This window comes from Tripterygium wilfordii, chromosome 21 (assembly GCF_013401445.1).
Source record: "Tripterygium wilfordii isolate XIE 37 chromosome 21, ASM1340144v1, whole genome shotgun sequence".
Classification (NCBI taxonomy): domain Eukaryota; kingdom Viridiplantae; phylum Streptophyta; class Magnoliopsida; order Celastrales; family Celastraceae; genus Tripterygium; species Tripterygium wilfordii.
This window is the reverse complement of record NC_052252.1, coordinates 2,621,642-2,644,993: the sequence shown is the minus strand read 5'-3', so window position 1 is coordinate 2,644,993 and position 23,352 is coordinate 2,621,642. Positions and strand designations below refer to the sequence as shown.

The 23,352-nt window shown below is 35.9% G+C and overlaps 3 protein-coding genes across 7 annotated transcripts; 1 reads left to right on the top strand and 2 right to left on the bottom strand.

Moving 5' to 3' along the window:
• Positions 1-1,290: 1,290 nt before the first annotated feature.
• LOC119989302 (cold-responsive protein kinase 1) lies at positions 1,291-5,391 on the top strand. 2 transcript variants are annotated; one of them, XM_038834739.1, is made up of 7 exons: positions 1,291-1,446; positions 2,286-2,394; positions 2,668-2,783; positions 2,871-2,931; positions 3,216-3,453; positions 3,870-4,020; positions 4,795-5,391. In XM_038834739.1, the coding sequence occupies exons 2-7, from the start codon at positions 2,325-2,327 to the stop codon at positions 5,197-5,199; spliced, it is 1,041 nt and encodes a 346-aa protein (XP_038690667.1). In that variant the 5' UTR covers positions 1,291-1,446; positions 2,286-2,324; the 3' UTR covers positions 5,200-5,391. The 2 variants fall into 2 exon arrangements, with proteins under 2 accessions (XP_038690667.1, XP_038690666.1); XM_038834738.1 differs by having other exon boundaries at positions 2,871-3,081.
• Positions 5,392-6,140: 749 nt separating this feature from the next.
• LOC119989303 (NAC domain-containing protein 21/22-like) lies at positions 6,141-9,700 on the bottom strand. 2 transcript variants are annotated; one of them, XM_038834742.1, is made up of 4 exons: positions 9,395-9,700; positions 7,810-8,078; positions 7,014-7,461; positions 6,141-6,158 (listed from the first exon to the last, which is right to left on the bottom strand). In XM_038834742.1, the coding sequence occupies exons 1-3, from the start codon at positions 9,588-9,590 to the stop codon at positions 7,021-7,023; spliced, it is 906 nt and encodes a 301-aa protein (XP_038690670.1). In that variant the 5' UTR covers positions 9,591-9,700; the 3' UTR covers positions 6,141-6,158; positions 7,014-7,020. The 2 variants fall into 2 exon arrangements, with proteins under 2 accessions (XP_038690670.1, XP_038690668.1); XM_038834740.1 differs by lacking the exon at positions 6,141-6,158 and having other exon boundaries at positions 6,731-7,461; positions 9,395-9,698.
• A 976-nt stretch (positions 9,701-10,676) lies between these two features.
• On the bottom strand, positions 10,677-23,340 carry LOC119989536 (protein RRNAD1). Of its 3 annotated transcripts, XM_038835137.1 has the most exons (12): positions 22,942-23,340; positions 22,756-22,839; positions 20,929-21,003; positions 20,519-20,599; positions 19,387-19,526; positions 17,882-18,127; positions 17,392-17,566; positions 17,003-17,086; positions 14,780-15,053; positions 14,174-14,367; positions 12,115-12,311; positions 10,677-11,220 (listed from the first exon to the last, which is right to left on the bottom strand). In XM_038835137.1, exons 1-11 carry the CDS (start codon positions 23,302-23,304, stop codon positions 12,129-12,131), a joined length of 1,899 nt encoding a protein of 632 aa, XP_038691065.1. In that variant the 5' UTR covers positions 23,305-23,340; the 3' UTR covers positions 10,677-11,220; positions 12,115-12,128. The 3 variants fall into 3 exon arrangements, 2 of the variants coding, with proteins under 2 accessions (XP_038691065.1, XP_038691066.1); XR_005465826.1 differs by lacking the exons at positions 10,677-11,220; positions 12,115-12,311; positions 14,174-14,367 and adding an exon at positions 15,551-15,776 and having other exon boundaries at positions 14,922-15,053; XM_038835138.1 differs by lacking the exons at positions 10,677-11,220; positions 12,115-12,311; positions 14,174-14,367 and having other exon boundaries at positions 14,889-15,031.
• Between the last annotated feature and the right edge of the window lie 12 nt (positions 23,341-23,352).

Sequence of the window (23,352 nt, the reverse complement as noted above, 5' to 3'; positions counted from 1 at the left end):
GTGCTACTTTTGTCTGGTAAGGGAAAGTAATCACATAAGCCTAATATGGCAACTTAAAAGACAATTAATTCATGCACAATCAATAAATGTACCCTAGAAACAAATATTAGGTTTTCAAATCCCTCAAATTTATGTGGTAAATGGTAATTGTTGGAAATGGTAATATTAAAAGGTATTATGTTACAAACCTAATATTTGGGCAAATCAAAACTAATAATTATATTAGGATAACGACTATTTTTCGATGACCTCCAATTGACAACTTTAAGGGTGTTAACAAATACGAAAATGAGATATGTTCCTAAATTTGTCATCCATAAAGTTACATAATAATTTAGGTGGTTGTCAAACTCAGCATACCACCTAAAGTGAATTAAAAAAATCAAAATAACAAAATGGTTGTTTGCTGCATCTCTCATCAAGGTTTTAATCTCTCTTTCTACTCTCTCGTCCATCTCTTTCTTCTCTCATCTGCAACATCCGCGAACAAAAATGGAGCAACGATTTCTTTAAGGTTTGTTTAGGGTTATGTGTTGGTGATTAGTGAGGAAGACGACGCCACATTTTTTGGGTATTCTATCAACAAAGAAATTAGAAGATGCAGAGGTTCACTACTTGTTTGATGTCCTGCTGTTGGGATACTTTAGCTCAAATGAAGACAATTTCTTATTACGCCGTCCTAATTGATAGTGTAAATAATTACATTGAAAGTGTAATAAGTCACTGCATGTTTGATTGTGTATTTGTGTTGTCTAAAATGGAAAAAGTGTCTTAGTGTAAGGTACAAATTGGAGAATGATGATTAGTCACACTATTACAACTAAACAATGTAATAAGAGAATCCCCTATTGAAATAATTTGACTCAAGTGGAGATAGTTCCTTATTACGGTGTTAATGTGGATAATGTAATTAATTACATTGACAATGTAATAAGTCGTTGTCAAGTTTGATTAATAGTTTTTGTACAAAATAAATAAAGTTAATATTTTAAGTTTTTCTTTTACTATTCCATTTGACTAAATCTAAATAGCTTTGTTCTTTATCTTTAATATCTTTACTTGCCATTAATAAAATAGCTCTTACACGAATTCCTCTCCTAAATTACTTTTTCATAATTCCTCTCCTCTCTCGTTGCTTCCATTTTTTACATTACAGCAATCATGATGGAACAGTCGTTGACACTTACGCCGTTACTCGCCATAGTGGGAACACCACACCTGCTGTGGCGCTTCCGAGTCAAGTCTTCTCTCACCTATAGTCCTATGTTCGGGCTGCGCATAAAAAAGGATTTTAATTTCAACCAAAACGTGCGCTCTCTTTGTTGGACTTGGCCAACAACCCCATTTAAAAATCACCTTCTCATCTCTGTCTCTTATCCCGCGCAGTCTAATCTCTCTCCATCTGCGCATCCTTCGCTCTCTCTCTCTCTCTCCGTACTTTTTGAGGTACGTTTCTCATCTGGGTTGGTTTGTTTTTCTTTTTTAATCATCTGGGTTTGTTTTAGTTCCTTTTGTTGTGCTTTTATCCCTCTTGTATTGTTACTTCTTATATCTTCGTGGTGGCTTCTTTTTGGGTTTTTGACTTGATAGATTCTGCGATTGATGTATTGATCTGTATGTAATTCGGTCTGTTACAGGGGTTTCTCATGTGCTGAATTTGTTAGATTAACATGTTGTATTTAGGGTTTAATTTAGATTTTGTTAAGTTAAAAGGGTATAGTTTTACAAGGTATTGAAAGCTAAACTGTGACTAATTGAGCTGGCCGGTCTTTTGGGTTGAGAAGTTGTAAGAAGGAGAGGTTGAATTGACTTTGGTAGACTGAGAAGAGTTTGTGATAGGAACTAATATTGGTTGAATTTACAAGGTATTTACATAAAGCTTGTGAGCAGAACTTGGTTATTTTAATAATTTGTTCTTTTAATAATGAGAGTATGCTGGTGTCTATATATGGACTCCTAAGACTAATCCTGAAAAGGCGATCTTTCCCAATTGCGTAAGTTTTTGGGTGCTCGTCACTTGTTAAAACTAACACATAAGAAGGCAGTAGCTATGCTTCTTGCTTAAGAGTTTCTTGGGAGTTAAATTTCACATTTCGAAGTCTAAGTTTCCATATATTGAATACATTCTTTGAAATTAGCTGCAACCTGAAGCAATCTACGGCTAAGTTTTATAATATGCTGAATCTGATTTATTTGTATTTTGCAATATGTGAAATAACATTTGTCTTGCTCATTGCTAGTTTGTTGTGTCTTGGGAGTGAATATTTCAAGCATTTTTTTGACAGCTGGCATAGATTGCCCGGTCACGGTAGTACCATAAAGTTATGACCTGTTTTCCAAGATTGAGTAGGAGGCTGGGATTTTCGACAGAAAGATTCTATGAAGTTGACGACGGTAATCTACTGAAACATTGGATTTCTGTAGTCGATTGTTTTTTTTGTTTTAAAGTCTTGGAAACAACCTCTCCACATACTATGTGGAGTCAAGGTCTGCGTACATCCTGTTTGTACCTGACCCCGCCCACTACAGGAATGTTGTGGACGAGAGTAGTTTACCTTTACTATACTTCTATTAGTACTGTAGTACATTATCTTTTGTCTCTTGATTCCCCTTACTTTTGGGCTAATTCATGTATGGCAGATTGTAATTAGTTTGTATTGTGTACAGAAGTTGCAGGACTCCACAATGTCAAATTTTATAGTTACAAAGAACTAAGAATTGCCACTAATGATTTTACTCTTGCCAATAAAATCGGAGAGGGTGGTTTTGGTTCTGTTTATAAGGTAACTACTTATTTGCATTTCTTTATTCTCAAAAAACTATTGGTATTTCACTGTCCGGCTACTAAAATATATATTTTGAATTGCCAGGGTCGGCTTAAAGATGGAAAGATCGCTGCCATAAAAGTTCTTTCGGCTGAATCAAGACAAGGTGTTAGGGAATTCTTGACAGAGATTAATGTGATATCTGAAATAAAGCATGAAAATTTGGTTAAGCTCTATGGCTGTTGTGTGGAAGGCAATCACAGGATTCTGGTTTACAACTATCTTGAAAATAATTGCCTTGCACAAACTCTTATTGGTAATTAAATAATCGTCTTGAAAATGGAAGCTTTTGGCATTGTTCTGTAGATTCTGGTGGATATATTGCATTATTGCTTTGTGGAGATTCTTTCTTTATGTGGAGCTCACTGTATACTACCGTATTATTTGTAGGTGGGGGTCATAATAGTCTTCACTTTAGTTGGCAAGCAAGATCCAGCATATGCATTGGTGTTGCACGCGGGTTAGCTTTCCTTCATGAGGAAGTACGACCTCACATTGTTCATAGAGATATCAAAGCTAGCAATATTCTCCTTGACAAAGACCTGACACCTAAAATATCAGATTTTGGTCTTGCAAAGCTTATCCCGGCTAACATGACTCATGTCAGCACCCGCGTGGCTGGAACCATGTAAGTTACAGGTTTCCGTCATAATGCTCTAATTCTGCATTCATTTAAAGGGTAAACATGTTGGTTAGTGTTAAAGTTGCTTCATCACAAGCAATGCGTAGGTTCAAACCATGGTAAAATATCTACTATCAAGGGTTGTGATTGACTCCAGGTTGTATCATGCATCATTACTGTCATTAGGTGATTATTGAAATTTGGAATTGGGGTTTAAGGTATTATTTTGTCATAAGGTTACTAATAGCTCTGATGAGACTATCCATCTACAGATGTATTTGATTTGTGGATGTTTTAACAGTCTTACTGTGGTTATGACGAAGTCAAAATAATTTAAGGATATAAATAATTTTCAAGGGAAATAAGAAGGATTTAAAACTGCATTTATTATGATGTACTTATATCTGCATTTGTTGCTCTAGAGGTTATCTGGCACCAGAGTATGCAATAAGGGGACAGTTAACGCGAAAAGCAGATATATACAGTTTTGGTGTTCTTCTGGTAGAAATAGTGAGTGGGCGATGCAACACAAATACACGGTTGCCGATTGGAGAGCACTATCTCATAGAACGGGTATGGAATTTGAAGTTTTTTAAATATGAAATGATAATAGTAATGGTCTTGGCAAATGACGTTGAATTGTTGGTAGTTACTTTTCTTTTGTGAGCTATTTATATTATTATTATTATTATTAATTTTCTTGTGTTGTTGATGTTTTTCTCCGGATTTTCTCAAATATTCTTGTCAAGTATGTGATAGAGTAAAAAAAAAAAGTAAATTCTTGAGAGTACAGAACTAGTAAATTATAACGTACAATACAAATTGTATTTTATCTGTTATCATAAGCTCGACCTCTGCAGAAAATGTTATTGATTGTATATACATAATGTAATTTTAGAATTCCTCTTGAATTGACTGTCAAAAGAGTAGACTAGGTGGGAAAGCTCAATTTTTTCATAGATTGCTTCTTGAGAACTTATTTTTCCAGTTTTTCAAGCATTTAAAAATCCCTTGGAACTTATGCTTGGTCAACCTAAAAGGCATTTTTTTTAATAGCTCAATTATCTTGTTCCAAGATTATGTTATCCTTTTTGTCTGAAAGAACATTGTTGGCCAGTCTATCATGTGTAGGAGCTTAAGACATCAAAAATTCACTATATTATTCTTGTGCCTTGATGTAGAAGCTTTCAAGAGGAAATAACCTACCACTTTCACATCATAGCATTCTAATATCTACTGGGTTTGATACCCTTACATTTAGTTTTGCATGCTAAGTCATTGTTTTCCCGCAAATAGCCAATTTGTTGTTTACGAGCTGTCGATGATGTGTGGCTTCTGTTGTTTCAGACATGGGAACTATACGAGCAGGGGGAGCTGGTTGCGCTTGTAGACACATCATTGGATGGGGACTATGATGCAGAACAAGCTTGCAGATTCCTAAATATTGGACTTCTCTGCACTCAAGATGCTCCAAAACTTCGTCCATCCATGTCGACTGTGGTCAAGATGCTAACTGGTGAGATGGATCTTGACGCTAGTAAGATAACAAAGCCAGGCTTAATTTCCGACTTCATGGACCTGAAAGTTCGGGGCTCTCCAAAAACTAAGCCTCGCACTAAGATTTCATCTTACACCATATCTTCTGGCTCGGACACCATGGAAAATTCAACATTCTCATCGCAGACCACAACTAATGCGACAACTTTCACGACAACATATGATAAGAGCTCCGAGTCCGAGGTATCAATGTGAAAATCTTTATACCAATTTAATTGATTTGATTGTATATTTTTTTTCTTGATTTTAAGGCCTTTTTTTTTTTGTGTACTTGAGTAGTAGCTTTTTCATGCTCGCTTCATACTTACAGAGGAACTTTCTTGTGTATTTGATGTTGGGCATTGCTTGGGCTCCTAACTATACAGGCCAGTATTTTGATTTTTCTCATTGCACCAGCACCACATCCATGTGAGTTGATAATATTGGACCAATACATTACCATATATTGCCATGTTACCAATTCCCAATCAAATGTATCACAAAAATAATTTGAAAACTTTTACTAAATATGTAGTTATAATTATTTAAGACTAAATGTATCAAAAACTTTTTTTTTTTTTTTAAGACAAGTAGTTGGAACATATTGGGTAAAACTAGGTAGCGGCTTCAAACAAGGTATTGGTGGAGAATTTTATCAATTTTAAGAGGACACACAAGGGTTGGTTTGTCATTTTGGACCACAGAAAAAAATAAAATCACTTGAAAACAAGAAACCAAAAAAAGACGTTTTCTGAAAATATAAAATGAAAATAAAATACATACGATAATAGAAAACAAATCGAACAGACCCTTATTATTTTCCAAAGAGTTGTTGCCCTAAGAAGATATTTTGTATTGACTATCAATTTTGTGTGAAACAAACAGAGTCTAACTGTCTAATCCAAGTGACCTCCATTGACGAGGACGTGTAAGGAGATTTGTTTAGGGAATAATATAAGTATAAATAATATATTTTTTGTAGCAATAATGTATCTAAGAAGAATACCATGGAGAGTTTGGTTGTAAGTTGCTTTCAAACATCAATATAAAATACAGATCCTATTTAGACTTGTTTGGCTCTACATGCTAAACCTAACATCTATATAATTGTTTAACAATGTAATTATTACAGACTTACAGTGTTTGCTTGGTCATAGAATTATATATATATATATCTGCTTTTACTATTGATGCATGATGAGTTCTCAATCATTCGTGTGGAGGATGAAAAGGAAATCCATTCCATTCATGCTACATATTTATTTTAATTTGTCAACGACTCCAATTAAAATTTCAGTCATTTTCATATTCTAATCTCACCCACTATTTTCATTTTTCTAAACTCTTGATAGAGATGGTCCAGTTGATCGAGTCCAGTGCTGGCTGTTTAATTTGTTGAAATCACTGGATCAAGACTCTCCATTTTAGAACTACTCATGCTTTTTCAGCTCATGACTCATCGTCGAATTGATTAGGGATGAATCCTTTTGGTTGAGAATTCAAAGCACAATTATCTCTTTAGAATTCGTCCAAAATATACAAAACGGTGGAGAGTTTGTAAATATAGAGAGTTAAGTAATTTCAACACATCAAAGAGATCGTTGTACACTCTTTAGAATTTCTAGGTCGCTAAACTTTACAAGCAATAAATCAAAATCAAATGTTGGGAACAATTGTTGTAATTGATTCCCTAATTTTTCATATGGATGCTTGTGGTGGATCTCAATAATATTGCATCTTTCAAGGTACTAACAATTAGGTACTAATTACTTATAAGTGATTTCTTTAACTACAATTTCTTCATCAGCTCAAAATTGTATATATTCTTGAGCCCCAATACAAAAAAGAAAAAAAGATGGAGGCAAAAAATAGACAAAATAATTTATGTACATAAGAGTCTCCTTAGAGAATGATAAGATGTACACAGCCTTATCCCGGTAGACACGGAGAGAGCTTGTGTTCAAGAATCGAATCCACGACCTCCAAATTATAGTGAAGCAACTTTCTATGGTTTGCGCTTGCCAATCAACATATATATCAATAATGATTCCATATGTTGGAGCTACCCATTTCAGACAAGTAGCTCTCTGAAGTAGAACTCATTTCTCCAAGACTTGGTGATCCTTTGGTTTCCATCTCAGAAAGTTGACTCAAAACAGCTTTTATGGTCTCTTTGTCACCACCAGAGAAATTATGGTCTAAACTATAAGTAGTAGTAGTAGTTAAAGGTAGCTGTCCAAATGTGGTCATCATATTCCTGTTTGTGAATTGATTTTGGGAAAAAATGGAGAAGCAGGGCACTTGCTCATGATGATTTTGATACAAATTGTGGTTTGGGGTTTGGTCAAAAGTGATGTAATTAGAGTCCATTAATGGAGGTAGAGATGAAGAAGCTGTGTCATAAAAGCTTCCCATGCTTGGTTTGGCAGCTGCAGCTTCCCTACTTTTATAGAACACCCTACACAAGACCCAATCTTCCTGTATATACATATACATATACATGTGTATATATATATATATATATATATAGGAGAAAGAAAGATAAAATCAAGGTTATGATGTATATTGTACCATAATTTTTTTAAGAAAAAAATAAAGATTGCCTTAGGTCAGCTAAATTTTGCATTATTTTGTATGCTATCTACCAAGTCAGAGATTCTTTAAATAAAAATCTTTATAATTGCAACATGACCCATGATTTTTTTTTTCCTTATATTATATATTAACCTAAACGTCAAAGTAAAATTTTAAATTTGGCAAACAACTTTTGTCTATCTTATTAGTTAATTAATTAGTATTTATATATTTTAATTTTATAGTGAGTACCTTGTTGGGAGGAACTTGACCAAGAGGCCGTGCAAGGCGGTACTCGTGCATGACCCAATCAGTTTTTCTTCCTTTCGGAGCCCTACCTTGGTAGAACACTAGGGTTTTTCTGATACCAACCATGACTCTATTCCGGTGCACCGGACCATCTTTCCCGGTTGCCTTCCAATACCCGGATGTAGTAGCACGATTAGTTCTCGATCCGGTCGCGTATTTCCGATCACGCAGACTGTAGAAATACCATTCCTTGCCTCCCACACACGCCGTGTCTACAACATATAAATGTATAACACATACTTATATTATTAATGAATGAAATTTCTGTTTAGGGTTGATAATTTCATATGGGAATAAAATTTAATATTCTAACGTGAAGTAGTACCTGCTCCAATAAGTGCAATAATTACTTACGTCAACAAGTTAGGTTAATGTAAGAAAAAAATAAATTTGAGCATCTTTTTCCACATATGACATGTAATGAAAACGAGAGTCGTGCTTATTCATTCATCAATTTGTGTAGCATGTCATCAAAGTAGATATGTAATTACATATATAGTCTTCACATATTATGTGGGAGTAAGATATGATATCTTACATGTTCTTGATCCCATCCATTACGAAAGACTTGTGCACATGATCAAATGCCACAAGTTAAACTCCTAGACGGCTAGACATAGTCTCCACATATTATGTGGGAGTAAAATTTGATATCCTGCATGTTCATAATCCCGCCCACTACGAGAGACTTGTGCACGTGAGTTGTTTACCTTTTATTTATATATAGCAAGAGAATATAGTCTAAAAGATGACTTTTAGGTACGACTTTAAAGACTAATTGAGGTATTTTGCTGGATTGTAAATGAATCCTTATCAATTATTTAAAAAGAAATAAAAGAATATTGTATCGTGCATTTATATAATTAACTGAAATATTAATATTTTTTGGGTTAAGTTTTGTGAAAAAAAATTAAATTAGCTTAAATTTTAGAGTAACTTTTGTTTGGAAAAAAAGTGATGAAATAGTTTTCAGGACTTTGTGATAATTACAATGAAGAAAAAGATGTCCGTAATGTCATCAATCTCAATATATATATACACGCGTGTGGTTGCAATACTTATTCTTTGTGACAATGCCAAGAGGGTCCATTTCTCCCTATATATATAGACTTAATATATATATATATATATAAATTCTCCTATCTACACATAAATTGCGCACCTATATTTTCGCTATTGATTTGAAACATGTGGGGTTCAAAACAGTGGGTTCCACTTATCATTTCATACATCCACACCTTTAAAAAAGTTAAGCGTATTTTAAGTGCGAATAAGAGAATTTATGTATATATGAGGAAAACAATTGTCATGTCTTAGAAGAAAACTAGCATAGTTTAACTATTTTTCACATACTATCAATGAGAAACATGTCTTGGGTACAAAATTCTAACTATCCCATTTAGGGTTTTGACTAGCGCCTGATTCTGGGTTCAAAATTGACCTACGCTCATTTCACACATGTACATGCATAGACAATGATATGATCATAAATTAGATGAGAAAAGATGGACGGTGAATATGAATTCACCTGGAATATCCCAAGGCTCGCACTTGTTGAGATCAACTTCTACCATTAGAGGTGGAGGAGGAGGAGAGCCAGAATTGTGTTGAATAGTACTTTTAGTCACCTTCTTCATCAAATAATCACAAACAAGTTCTTCGTCTCTCGGATGGAACCGAAAACCCGGCGGCAATTGCGACTCCACCATGCTTATGTTGCTCATTTTTCTTGCAGATCCAGAGGGGGGGGGGAAACCAGTACTTGGACTAGTTCTTGCTAGTGTTGATAGAGAAGCCAAAAGAATTGAAAAGAAAGAGGAGAATGTGTTAGGCTATACATAAAGGGAGAAATTTTAATATAGGTCAAACTTGTAATTGTGGGGTGGTTGCCTACGTGTCACATATGTGATGACGTGGGCAGACCAATCAATGCCAACCTGCTGACGTGTGGATGTTTAATGGAGAGGCCCATCACCCATGGGTGGTTGATTCATTGCATTGTTTTTGTCTTTGGAGTTATACTAATGGAGCCCAGTCAGATAGAAGAAGCCAAATTTGAGGCTGGGCCAAACATGACATAGGGGCGGCTTGGTTTGAAAAAAGTCATTTTCAGCCACTTAGCCTTAACCATTATGGTCTCAAACTCTTTGATTTTGTGGTAATCCATTTTCTTCTCATCTTGATTGCCTAAATTACATCTTGCCCATGATTGCTACCATGTTTGACCAAAAACCTGGAAGAACGGAATATATATATATATATATATATATATATACACCAAAAACAATATTATACAAACATATCTTTTGGATTTCCGATATAAGTATAAACTCGAACAATCAAGTCCGCAAACACTGAAGTTTTTTCACCCGACAATATGATAAATTAGACCAAAACTCAATGGTGACCACAAATGTATTGCTTCCTATGAGAATTATACTATATTGCTAGCTAATTAATTAGTTCGTGTTATAAACAAATGAAGCATATAAATATTGAGAAAAAAAAAAATTAGATTAAGGTGGATCACCACATGAGTATAATTCTTAAGTTCTAGTCCCATTGAAGTACCTTGTATTGATTGCATACACTTATATTAAGTATGATACATTACTTGTAAACTTATATAAAGAGTTGATTTCCAAACCATGATAAGAAGAACAAGCAAAACAAAAATAATTTATCTCCTATTGAAGTTCCTGAAGAACCAAGTTTCTCTACATCATTTGTCTCCTTAATTACTTTCTTCTTGTTTCTATTTCATGTATATTTCTCTACAACTTCATAACATTTTAAAGTGACTCAAGCAGAATTCGAATCTCAGTAAAAAATAAGATCATTTTGATAGTGATATTTACACCGCAGAAAAAGAAAGCTCTCAATGAAGCACAGATAATTCTGTCAAATACCTTAAAACTTATAGGATATTTATCCTTGACACAGACAATGAACTTTCCACAAACCAAGTGAGTGAAGGCAAAACAGGGCACATTTGAACAGAAGAAAGTAGAGACGTGTTTTCTGTGCTTTGAAACTCTCTACTTGGATGCATCTGAATGATGTATCCATCCATTAATGGAAACTTTCAGGGTATAATTTTCTGAAAAAACTGTTGGATGTCGACAGTGAAGTGTCAGAATAATACAAAGCTCATTCAACCAAGAACACCCTCTTGATGGATGACCATTCTATGCTAAATAGTCAGTGCAAAGGCCAATAAGCAGAAGAGGTTCATCTGTCACAAGAACCAAAAATAAATTGACTGAAGATTTGGCAAGCAGATACCTAGACGGCAGATTTGCAAGTATATCAGCATCGTTGTAAAAACCTTTGATCCAAACAGTTTGGTGTCAGCTGCATAAATCCAAAAGAGAAAATAGTTGGAAGTCTGCATTGATTCTATCAGTCAAGTACAACATATTTCTCAAACCAAAAGAGCGTTTAATGTCATATAATCAGTCAAGCATGTGAAATTTCAAGCCGAATTCCAAACATTTTGGATCAGCTGCATGAATTCAATTTAATATACCTGACATCCCACACTACTCATAGTTTTCGCCTTTTCTGATTTGCTTCAGCTTTCCCTGGAACTGGTAAAAATACCTGTGTGTAACTTCCATCTTTTAAAATGGATCTAAAACTTTGCTACGTTTATTTGATCTCAATCTTCACTAACAGCATGGCATCAGAAGGTTCTAACAGCTTGGTCTCTCCGTCTCCCACCCCCACCTCTACAATGTTTTCAAGTGTAATTTCGTAGCAGATGGTTTGGAAAAATATGATGGTTAAATGTCATTCTCAGTACTTTGCTGCAGCTTCCACAAATCCACGCTTTCTAAATGCATTTTAGGTTAATACATGATTGACAAAGCACACCTAATTTCGGTTCTCACTTCAATCGATTAATACATTAAGTATGCAAGACAGATACAGAAGGATACAATAAGAAAGTTGTTTCTTTATTTACTTGAAAGTTATTGCAAAGCTTTTTAATTTTCAGTGCATGAATACTATTTTCCTCTGGACTCTTTGTAAATTCCAAGGTGTAGAATGTAACCTCCGTATCTCTCCATCACAATTCACAAGGGATGGTTTTGGGTGAACTCTCAATGTACCACCTCATTCTTTATAAAAATGAGGCAAATGCAATTGCTATATCACCACATTCCGCGCCTAATACATTTAAGGTTGTCTCACAAAAATAAGTGCAAGGAAGAGAGAGATAGAGAGAAGTGCAAAAAGAATTACCATTTCACACATTTTCATATTCTTTTTGCAATTATGGCCATATTTCTTGGGGATAGTGCTGGATCAAATATGGGTAACATGACTGCTTCCACCAAGTTGCCTTGTTCCTGAAGGAACAATAATCTATCAAGCTGAAGAAATGTTTCCAGCACAGGCCCCAGTGCCGCACGAATTGACCAGTAAGGTCCTACAAGATCCTGCATGTAATTTGCAAGTAAGTCATTGGTTTGCCAGTACATATCTTGATAATTTGCAAAAGAGGTGATCTAGTTCAAATAGACAAACGAATCCCAACAAATATATGTGTATCTGGTTCGCTCTCCTATGTTCTATAACTAAAGTGAAATACCCTGATAAAACCAGCACAGCACCTAAACAGACAATCCATGTGAGCGAGAAGCATAGAAGAGTATAAACTCCCAGGCGTAGAAATTTGGAAATTGATGCATTTTACATATTCCAGAGTTCCACCGTATAGGAAATCCAAGAGCCTTGACAACTCTAGACTTGTGCAAACCTCTCCTACAAAATACTCTTCAAGGGCCTAGGTTTAAGTAGCTTTAATTAGACCCAAGCAAGGAGACACCAGTTATCATACCAAGATATGCAGGTTCCCTTCAACTACCAAAAACTTCCATGAATCCGAGAAACAACAGTTTTGCTGCATTTTTAAATCTCTCTTTCTCATCTAATAGCTTCCCGTAATAAGACCTTTGCTCCAGAACAATCAAGAAAAGAATTCCAATAGAAATATCATAGACAATACCGAACATTTGCATACATGTGTCTCCATGGACAACAAATAAGAAAGGTTTGAAAGAAGAACCTTTCAGTAAAATTCATGCAAATTGCCCAAGGAAATAACCCCACAGCACTTCTAATACACATGTATATGTTCATGCCCATATCTAAATTTATGTATGCAGATATGCATATGATTTTGGGATGGTCCAGGTCAAAATGAGTCACATTATTATGACACAATGCAAAGAGAAATGCCAAGATTGTGTCTTCCCCTTTTAAAGAATCTTATACTGCAAAAGGTATGCTACATCCAAAGACTAATATTCATCAATTACAACATTGTCACTAAGCCTGGCAAGGGGGAATTGCATTAGCTTTTGCGAAGATCACTGGAAAGGTCGATTGAGTAGGGCTTTTCCACATTTGTACTCTCTGGCTTCCCTCAAGCAGTTAGCAGGCCAATGTTAGTTATTTGTATTTGCCTTCCTTTCCTAGTATATATTGAAACATCACTTTCAAGAGGAATGCTCAAGACTGGGACGTAGATTCATTCTCGAATCTACCTCCCAGTTTTGGAGTATTATCTATAACTAAAATGTTAATCCCATTCTTGAGGATAGAACTCACTGGAAGCTCTCCAATGACAAGGTGTTTTAAGGTAAAATCTTAGTACAGGGAGCTCCTAAGCGCCAACTTCCTGTTTCATAAGCAAGTCACTACCACATATTTTAAAAGTACTATTTCATTGGCGGAGAGAGAGAGAGGATTTTCTTGAAATGTCATTCACAACAAAAAGTGCCTATAGAAGCACTTTTCTTGCTCGTTAAACTACATTGGGCATGATATTAACATTGACAACTTCAAAGGAAAAAGAGTCATGAGGATGCTCATGGTAAATAAGTAAAGGAATCAATTGGCGATGTCCTTCTACATTCTAAATGGCAAGGAATCTTTTGGGAGAATTCTAGAAAGTAAAGGTATGTGGTGGGTAGTTGCCAGTTAGATGGAGTCATGGAGATGAGAGTAGAAGCTTGGGCTTTCTATAGCAGTTGATAAAATCTTAAAGGACTCATGAATTTAATTCCTTTCAGATTTTGTGGTATCATTTGGAAAGAGCAACTAATGAATTTTTTAAGGGAAAGAATTTTCAAGTGGGTTCTTGGAATGGATAGTTTGCCTCACTTCGTTATGGGAACTTTCAGAATAATGATGTTTATTTGATGTACTAGACTCTAGCTCTTCTATCTCATGAAAAATTTCACCATTCATAAAAAAGAATTCAATGCAGCGTTAAATTTTAAAGGGATAAACATACAGCGAAAGACTCCATTTCCTTCCACGTTTCATGAAAGGTTATGTCATGCAACGGACTGAGACCAAGCCGGCCTAGTGCAGACTGGCTGAATTTTGCAAAAAGATAGCATTTTTCAACAGTGTCGACCCCCTCACAGAAGCTTTCCTCAAAAGGCATTCCATGAGAGACATCACTCTCCAAAATTAAATTTCCATCTGCAAAAAAGTATCAATAAATGAACTCAGTATCCTCGCAAGTGGTTAAAAATCCCAGCCCCTCACTTAAGCCTACCAGAAGAAAAAATAAAACTCCAATACCATTTTAGATATACAATCACGTGCATGTAGGCACAATAATTGAGGGCACGATAAAAAATGAGAGCAAGCAAATTATGTATTACATGAATAGTTTAGTTACTTATAATTTACTCAGGTAAAGGATCACACATATAGAAAGTGATACACTGATACTACATTCCCAACAAAGCAAATGGGGAATGTTCTCCTATTGCATATCTCATGCTGCAACTCTTACCCATTGTCCACCAAGAGACGTGCAGGTCAATTAACTACAACTACTGAACTACAAGCTAGTATAACCTTTGTGACTGCAGAATTCGTTACTTACCTGATTTATGTTCTGGAGCCTCCATAGCAAGACAGATTCCTTCCATGTAGGAGCCATTTTGAGGTAAAGATGAAGGGTCACATTCTGCAATTGCCATGGTAGGGCAGATTCCTTTCGCACAATAGGAATTATGATTGGCAATGGGAGGTTTGCTAACTTCCCGCAGAGTTGAAGACTCCAGTATCCTCCTTTTCTGTTTACGACGCAAAGCCTTCCCTTGACGCCCAATTGAAGGACTTCTTATTACGACTTCTGGAAAATATTTACAAAGAACCTACATATAAAAGCAAAAAATAGTAATCATAGATACCGTAACATAGAAGTACCTATAGGAACTCCTAATAGGAAGAAAAACATGCTGTATGCAGAGGAGGAATCACAAAAATGGAGTCAAGGAGAAACACATAAAGTACATCATGCAAGTGCCATCGATATTTTGCCGGCACACTTGTAGCATTATGCACAAAAACTCGTGCAAAAAGCATGCCAACTTTACAAATACTTCAACTAAAAATTCAAGTTGATCAAAATCTCTTGATATGGAAGCATAAATGGTAGATTATTTTCAATTGGCAGCGACCAGAAAAAATAGGTAAGTAAAACTGGAATAGGTAAATGATTTTATGGTTGAAATGTTGAATACAGTTCAAAGTTTTCAGAATCCGCATAAATCATCACTTATTGCAGCAACATGGCCAACATTCATCATTAGCTTCTAGTGAAAGTTTCTGGTGTAGTAGATTAAAAGAAGATAATTGAGAAAAATCTTACATATGCTTTGAGAAGAACTATGACTTGCCAAAAGAAAGCGTAGACATGAGGCATTCTCCGAACAGCTTTACATATGTTTATTTCAGCAACGGAATCGCAATAGAGCACGATTTCAACAAGTTGAAGGCAGAAGATTGACATTAAAGGAATTATTCAAGGCTAATTCCCACAGAATTTTCTCTTTTCTAGACAGAGCCTTTGTATGGCTAGTATTCAAAAACTGGGCCTGGTTTGTAGCTTTACGAAATTAACTCCAGTATAAATTAACTTAAGATGCAAACGGATTAGGAATTTCCATCAGCAGTAACAGCACTTTGGAGAGCAAATACCAAAGGAACAAAATTAAGCTTCAAACAAATAAAAGTAGCCTTGATAGCCTTATTATAATTCTCGGTTACTTAGCAAATCTGAAGTCCAAAATTTTTTTAAATGAAAAAAGCCGAATGATATGGTTTGTCTATTGTCTGAAACTAATAAGCAGCATATGTATCAATCTCATTGGACTATTTCGTTTATTTATTTCAGCTGACACTACCAAAACAAGTATACAACCTTTGACAATATTCAAGCTGGTGTATCAAGGAAACTATCAAGGTAAGTATCAGATCCCTTTGACATTGGTGCTAGTTGCATAAACACCTCAAAAACTATGTATCCCCTGCATATCTTGGAAACAATTTTTTTCCATCAATGTAATCTGAGCACGCCAATATCCTAGTTTGGATTATCAACATTGAATTCCACCGGTGATTTGTCCACAAGATATTATGGTGTTATCTGTAAGAGATCAACCATACTAAAGGCTGACTGACAGTACTAACTAATGAAGCATGCAGAAAAGATACATCACCTGGTCATTTCTACATATTATAACTAAAAGCATTAAAATATCAGGATGCAGGGTCTACTAGTGTGACTTAAAAAAAACACATTCAAGGTTGAGTAGGTTTAAGATATTAGGAAACAACACCAAGTAAAGGTACACCTTAGATGAGTTATTTACCGAAAAATTTCCACAGGGGTTCCAAGAAAGAAATATATATTTGCCTTACCAACCTTGGTATTTTTCACTCTGACATTAAAAATTTTAGCATATAAAGGAAAACTAGGCATGTCAAATCTATTTCTTAGAGATGAAGAGTAAAAGCAATAATTTGTGTTCTCAGGAACCAGAAACAGCCAGAATTTTAAGTAGCCTATAAGGCCAGCAAAACAGATCCAAGCCAACAATTTCAACACTAATCATTTAATTCAATCCGTATGAAGATAAATAACCCAAGTTGCGAACACAAGCAAAAAGACAAAACATAAAGACACGCATACATAAAGAACAAAGAGGACAACTGAATTTGATAATTCTAAGTTTGCAAGGAAAAGTCAAATAATTGGCAAACCATGGTACAACTGATTATGACAGTCCAAAAGAAAAGGGAGGTTATAAGTAGAATGTACCAACTGGAAGGCAGCACGGAAAGCATGCAATTCAAAATTATGAAGGCCATCTTCTTTTTCTAGACTTCTCCATCGTTCTGCACTCTAAACAACATAAGGCTTGATTACTGAGATCATCTTTTAGTCGTATGAATATGAAAACACATAGTAGCCATCAGATATTAATATTATCTGACTCCCACAAAAGTTTTAAGATATTTGTTGCCCAGCTCTTTCGTTCTTAACGGATAAGATTTATTTGATATTAAAGAATTATATATAACCGAGGAATACAAATATAATGAAACAAAAAAGAAAGAAAGATGAAGGTTCCTCAATTTTTTATTCTGTTACTCATAAAGTAGAAAAAAATAAAACTTTTTTTGCTCTTTTTCAAGATATGCAATTACCTGGCAAGCAAGATCACGAGAACTTTTCCCAAGTGATATCCCAGAAGACTTAACACCACAGCTCATTGGGAAACCACAATACGAACCAGGTTGATCAAAACCTTCTTCAGATAATAAGTTATAACAGCATCCAATACTAATAACTGCTTTAATTTCTTCACACCCCAAAAAGGCCCTGAACCAGTAGAGATGCATTTGTTTAAATAAAGGCACCAATCAAAACCTGAAAATGACAATACAACAAAAGCACAAGCATACTTTTTTATTTTTGGAAAGGAAAAGCACATGCATACACCCACAGAGATAGGGAAACATGACTAATTATTTCTGTTTTCAACCATAATAAAGGAGGCACCAGCCTTTGCTGAGCCGAATATGGAGAGAAACTAATTTGCAAAGAATTCCAAATATTGGGGAAGAAAAGTAAAGGGGCAGCAACAAAATAAAAGAATGAAAAAAAAAGAACCTTCACACCTTCTTTGGCACTCACCTGAGCATCATTACCGAAAGATCACCGCAAGCATGAAGCCCAGCTAGAACAAGGGAAGGTTCATTTTCTGCCTCAGATGAAGACAAGAGTTTTCTTCCATCAAGGTCGACATAATCTTGCCCACTGAGGTTAGACTGCCCAACACTGTCTTCATGTAGTGCCATGTCAGTCAAGGCTTTCAAGGTGTCAACTGACAAGACATGGCATGTTATTGTCTTGGGCACCTGACAACTCCGATTCCCTGAACTAACCAAGGAGGTCATAAATTGTTAATAAGTGTAGTCCTTCAAGACTATCCAACTGTGATCAAAGAAATGCTAACTAGGTTGACCTTAAATAAGGTCCGATATTATACAATGAAATCTATGACAACATATGTAAAAAAAGAAAGAACCACAAGGTCCACAACCTTGAGTTAGCCTTGGAAACCTGGTGTCAAGAATTCCCTAGTCGGATTGTGGCACCATTCATTGGTGACAAATTGAATGATGAAAACGAGAAGACTACAGAAGAGATTGGCCCATGAAACTAACTTTTGTTGTTTTTATTTACATGTTTTCAAAAAGGCCGTTTGCTATCCCTATAAGGGATGCTCGCCTAGGAATCAGGTTCGGACCTTGCTTAGATTCAAGATCCAGGTACAAAACTCCTATTAACGCTAAAAACTCCTAATAATTCTATACGAAATACACTTCTAATAAAAAGAAAATAATTAAACTAACTCTTTTAATTACCATAGGAAACTTGCCCTACGTCAAATGTGTTGTTTCACTTATTTTGATACAATGATACTATTGGTAGAAAGGTAAAGAACTCCCCTGTCACTTATTTCCCGCAGTGGTAGGGGTCGGGGACAGGGACAAGGACAAACAGGATGTATGCAAAACTTACCCCACATAATATGTGGAAAGATTGTTTTTAAGGATTGAACTTGTGACCTCTAAGTTGCACCTGGCAACTCAACCACTGGGCCACACGTACGTATGTTATTTTGATACTCGTGTTTTGGTAATTGTTTTCAAAAGCTAACAACTGAACTGTTATTTTTAGAAACAAGAAAGCCAAAAAATGCATCCAAGTGAATCTTAGGTTCCTTTTGCTCAAAACCAGAAAACTTACTTATAAAACTACTTTCAAACAGTCCCTAAATTCCCCATCCAGAATTGGTTGACACCAGTTGAGAAAATTTATCATTCCACACACATGAAAGCATTCTTCTTACGTTCTTAGACTCCAAATAAGCATACAAATTTCATAATGATTGTTATGTGTGTACAATAAAAATCCAACTCCCTCATCCACCATGAGTGCTAAGAGTCTCTAAGACCTTGCTGGACATTAGTGAAATGCTGAATGAAGAAACAATAATGTATGCCAAGCCTTCAACCAGCTAGAATATCTTTTTAAGACAAACAAACCATAAAAATATGTAAATTGCTAAAAGCTAGAAGCACACAGTGTCATGTATCCTTTAAACAAATTATGAAAGGATTTGTATCCCGTACTCAAATTTGCGCATCTGAGCTGCATAATGCTTCTTGATTCGCTCAGCACGTGCATCTGTAACCTTCCCATGATGAGAACAAGCGTCGATTGCAACTACAGACTGTTGGTAGTGGAATGAAAGAACTTGTGCAAGATAACCCTATAAGAACAATTTATTTGATAGGAAAAAATCAAAGATGCGGGAGAAACTAATTTTCTATAGTTTAGAACTTTATTGTGCATGGCCTTTAATCAAGCAATAAAAATTTGTAGCTGCACAATTAAAAGAGGAAAGAAAAAAAATTTGAGTTTGAGGTATATCTATATTGACATCATATGACATAACAAGAGGGCTGACTGCCAGTAAATTTGAGATAATTATTTTTTTTCCTTAACATTAGGATTTCCAACATATTATACTAGCACTACAAGGAATGAATAAGACCAGGTAGTTTATTTACTGAAGAAAAGAAGGAGGGTTAGAGGACTACCCTTTGCCACTTTGCCTCCATCTCTGGCATCTATCCCCTCCCATCTTATTCTCATTATACTTATCACTTATATCCTCTACGATAGTAACAAGGCATGCACAATTCATCATTATCTACTTCAATTTGATAAGTAAAAGCCTATGCTAATAGTTGAGCAAAAGCAAATCCATATAGGCAAATTGGGTCTTGATGCTGTCAGCATTATCAATTGTGGAGGCCAGCATATGAGCAGGAGGATGTGAAAAATGTACAATCAAGTGCGATTCCTGACTTGCATGTGGGTTTTAAAAGAGAGAGAGGAAAGATCCCTTTGCTTCTAATGTGTCTGCTTCTCAGCTTTAGAAGCATCTTAAACAGGGAGCGGTCCCCCAGTCAATCTCATTATCTAAATAAGAACTCTACATGGCGTTGTTGTTGCAAAACAAAGTCAAAAGGGTTTTTCACTCTCAGGTTTCTCGTCCCAGCAAGATGATTTTGTCATTGGGAGGAAATGTTCAATGGTGTTCTGTAATTCTGAAGCCCAACTTTAAGGTGGCCTAGCCATTACGTTGAGAAGAGATATACAGTCACGGAGAAATTATGCTTAGCATTATTCTTCTCATGTATGAAGTTTCAATATTACTTAAACGTAGGATGCAATGACAATGAAGAGACGGCATACCTGGCCAGCACCAACATCAACTATTGTATGAGCTCTCACACCATTAGCAATTGAATTAACAATGGCAGAAAGAACTTCCACCTGTTGCACAACATAATTTGCTTATTTGCATTAGTAAACTAGAATTATAGATTTGTCACCACAAGAAAAAGAAGAAAAATCTGGAACCCTAGATACCTTGTCAGACAAATCAATGAGGAGACACATAAGCAGTATAGCAAGATGCGAGAGGATCGATAATTTTTCATTGCATTTATGTAAAGACATGGACAGGGCATAGATGCATATTCACTCAAGCAAGCACATAGACCGTGAGACAAACCGACAGATGCAGGTATGTGTGTGGAGAGAGGGAGGGAGAGGGGGAACAACTAATGCATAAAACATAAACTAAAATGTAAAAGACTTACTTCGTGCTTCTTTTTCATATTCATTCCCTGAGCAAGAACATTGTTAAGAGATGTCACCTTAAGGCCTGGTAGCACCTGTAACAACCCATAGCATTACTGATGAAGGGATTGAACCAATGACCTATAAGATTAAAATCAATAACTACAAAAATAAACAGTGACATAGGAGAATAATAAAGAAAAGAATGGCACCCGAGGGAGTTGATAGAAGCAAAAAAAGAACTCATGTTGCCATCTTTTATCAGTTTTAACTTCACAGGTCACAGTATTGAATGTGCGATGGCCTACATGCTGTATCCAGAGGGGGGAAGCCACAAAGGTTAAGAGTCAGAGACTTACTAGTAACTAGTTTGAAAAACAATCTATCCATGTTAGCAAATAAGTACTTTTATTATACTCATTAGCAAAATTCCTATATATTCATTACCTAAAGTAGTAGTTTTTCAAGAAGCATATCAGCAAAATTTAGCCCCAGCAGGAAAACCTCAGGTGGCAAATGATTGGAGAGTGCAGTAAACTAGTGAACACAATAATCAAATAATACTAGGGAATGTCCAAGTGAGCTTCAATACAAAATGAGTAGAACAGAAACGAAAAGGCAAATGAAAGAGCAGATAAAGAGGAAGGAGTAAGCCGGTGCAATCCTTCTGATAGGAAAATACCCCAAAAATTATTAGTAGCATTGCAAGTGTTCCATCAAGAAGAAGATAAAGGTAAGAAGATGGTAAATAGAAATGGAAAATCAATTTGATTAAACCAGATAACTTAGATAAAGAGCATGGTTCTCATAAAATTGTAATCATGGTGCAAAAGCAAGATAGAGGTTTCCTCCTTGCTATTTCAGATTTTTACTGTGACTGAACAAGGGTTATGGTAACTTGCATAAAAGATGTGCAAAAGCAAGATAGAGGTTTCCTTGCTATTTCAGATTTTTACTGTGACTGAACAAGGGTTATGGTAACTTGCATAAAAGATACATTCTGTTTACCCGTAGAAAATAGATCAACTGGGTTGGGCCAGTTTTGTATATTCATTGTACTATTAATTATTTTAGAATCATTGGGAAAGTACTTCAGTCAATGCAACGGCAACAGAATTACTGAAGTAACACATGTATCGTCTAGGCCATTCTAAATTTTCTCCTCTACTATCTAAATGACGAAAAGAACAAGTGCTAAGCCCTCTGATCCCATGTTTTCAATTTTTTTCAAGAGAATCCTATAATATGTCTTGGCATCAAAGATTTTTCATTTTCCTCAGAAGCCTTTCAGACAAGATTATCGTCTATATCAATAATAATGGAGCTGCATCAGTGAAATCCCAAAAAATGTCACCCAATCCCTTATTTTCTAACAAAGTTAATGCTCCATAAGAGAGCTCTCAAGAATCCACATTCACCCAATCATTAACTATTAGCCAACCTAAATAGATTAGAGAATTGTCTTTGAAACACAAATGCTTATCAAGACGTGATACCAAAATTCTGCATGCCTCACATTTCCCACCTTACGGAAGACATAAGGGAACCACAACCCCACTCATCCTTATTGCTCTCCAAACCCCACATTTCAACCATTTTTTGTTCCACGACATAACATTTTGAAACAAAGAATGTTAAACCAATAAAAGACTCTAAGAAGTCAATGACGCCGGTACTTTTGTCGTGGGTATAACTCCCAAGAGGTTCCGAGAGGGAGATAGATAACTAAATCATTGCTGAAGGTACTTGTAAACAACTAAGACAACTACCACTACTACAGCAATAATGGCGACGTCAACGTAAACTGATAAGAGTTTTTACAGCTCTGTCATAAATGAACAACTTACAGTCCCCAAGTCTGCCTGCTCTCGAGGAAACACCAGAGTCCTCAACGTAAGAACGAATTCTCTAAGCGAAGCTGGCCAATGATCCTACCAATACAGTCAACGAAAGGTGCAACTGTTAACCAGTACAAATTAGCGCACACAGATTTATGTACATGCGTCCTGCACCAGTGTATGTATATACTGTACCTGGACGACTCCAGAGGGAATCAAGAGGAGATTTTGGACGGGCTCGTTTCGGAGGCAATTGATCCACTCAGGATTGAGAGACTCCCAGAGTCTATCAGTGAAGAAATTGACAACGTGAGCGTTGATTAAGAAGGTGTACGGTCTGATGAAATCAATTATGGCGTTTATCCATTCTAGGGTTTCAGCTGCCGTCCCGCAAGAGTACTTGCAGTTCCCCGCAGCCATTTCGCTACAGAAGCGGAGACAATGGAGCAGCCTCTCCAACGTAAACCATGCCCTGTTGAAAATTACCGCAGGCCCGAATAAGTCCAGTCGGGTTTGAAGTTTGGACCCACTCATACATATAAAAACCGGATGGGTCATGAAACTAAAACCCTAAACCCTAACCCCATAAACGGATAAACCAGCTCA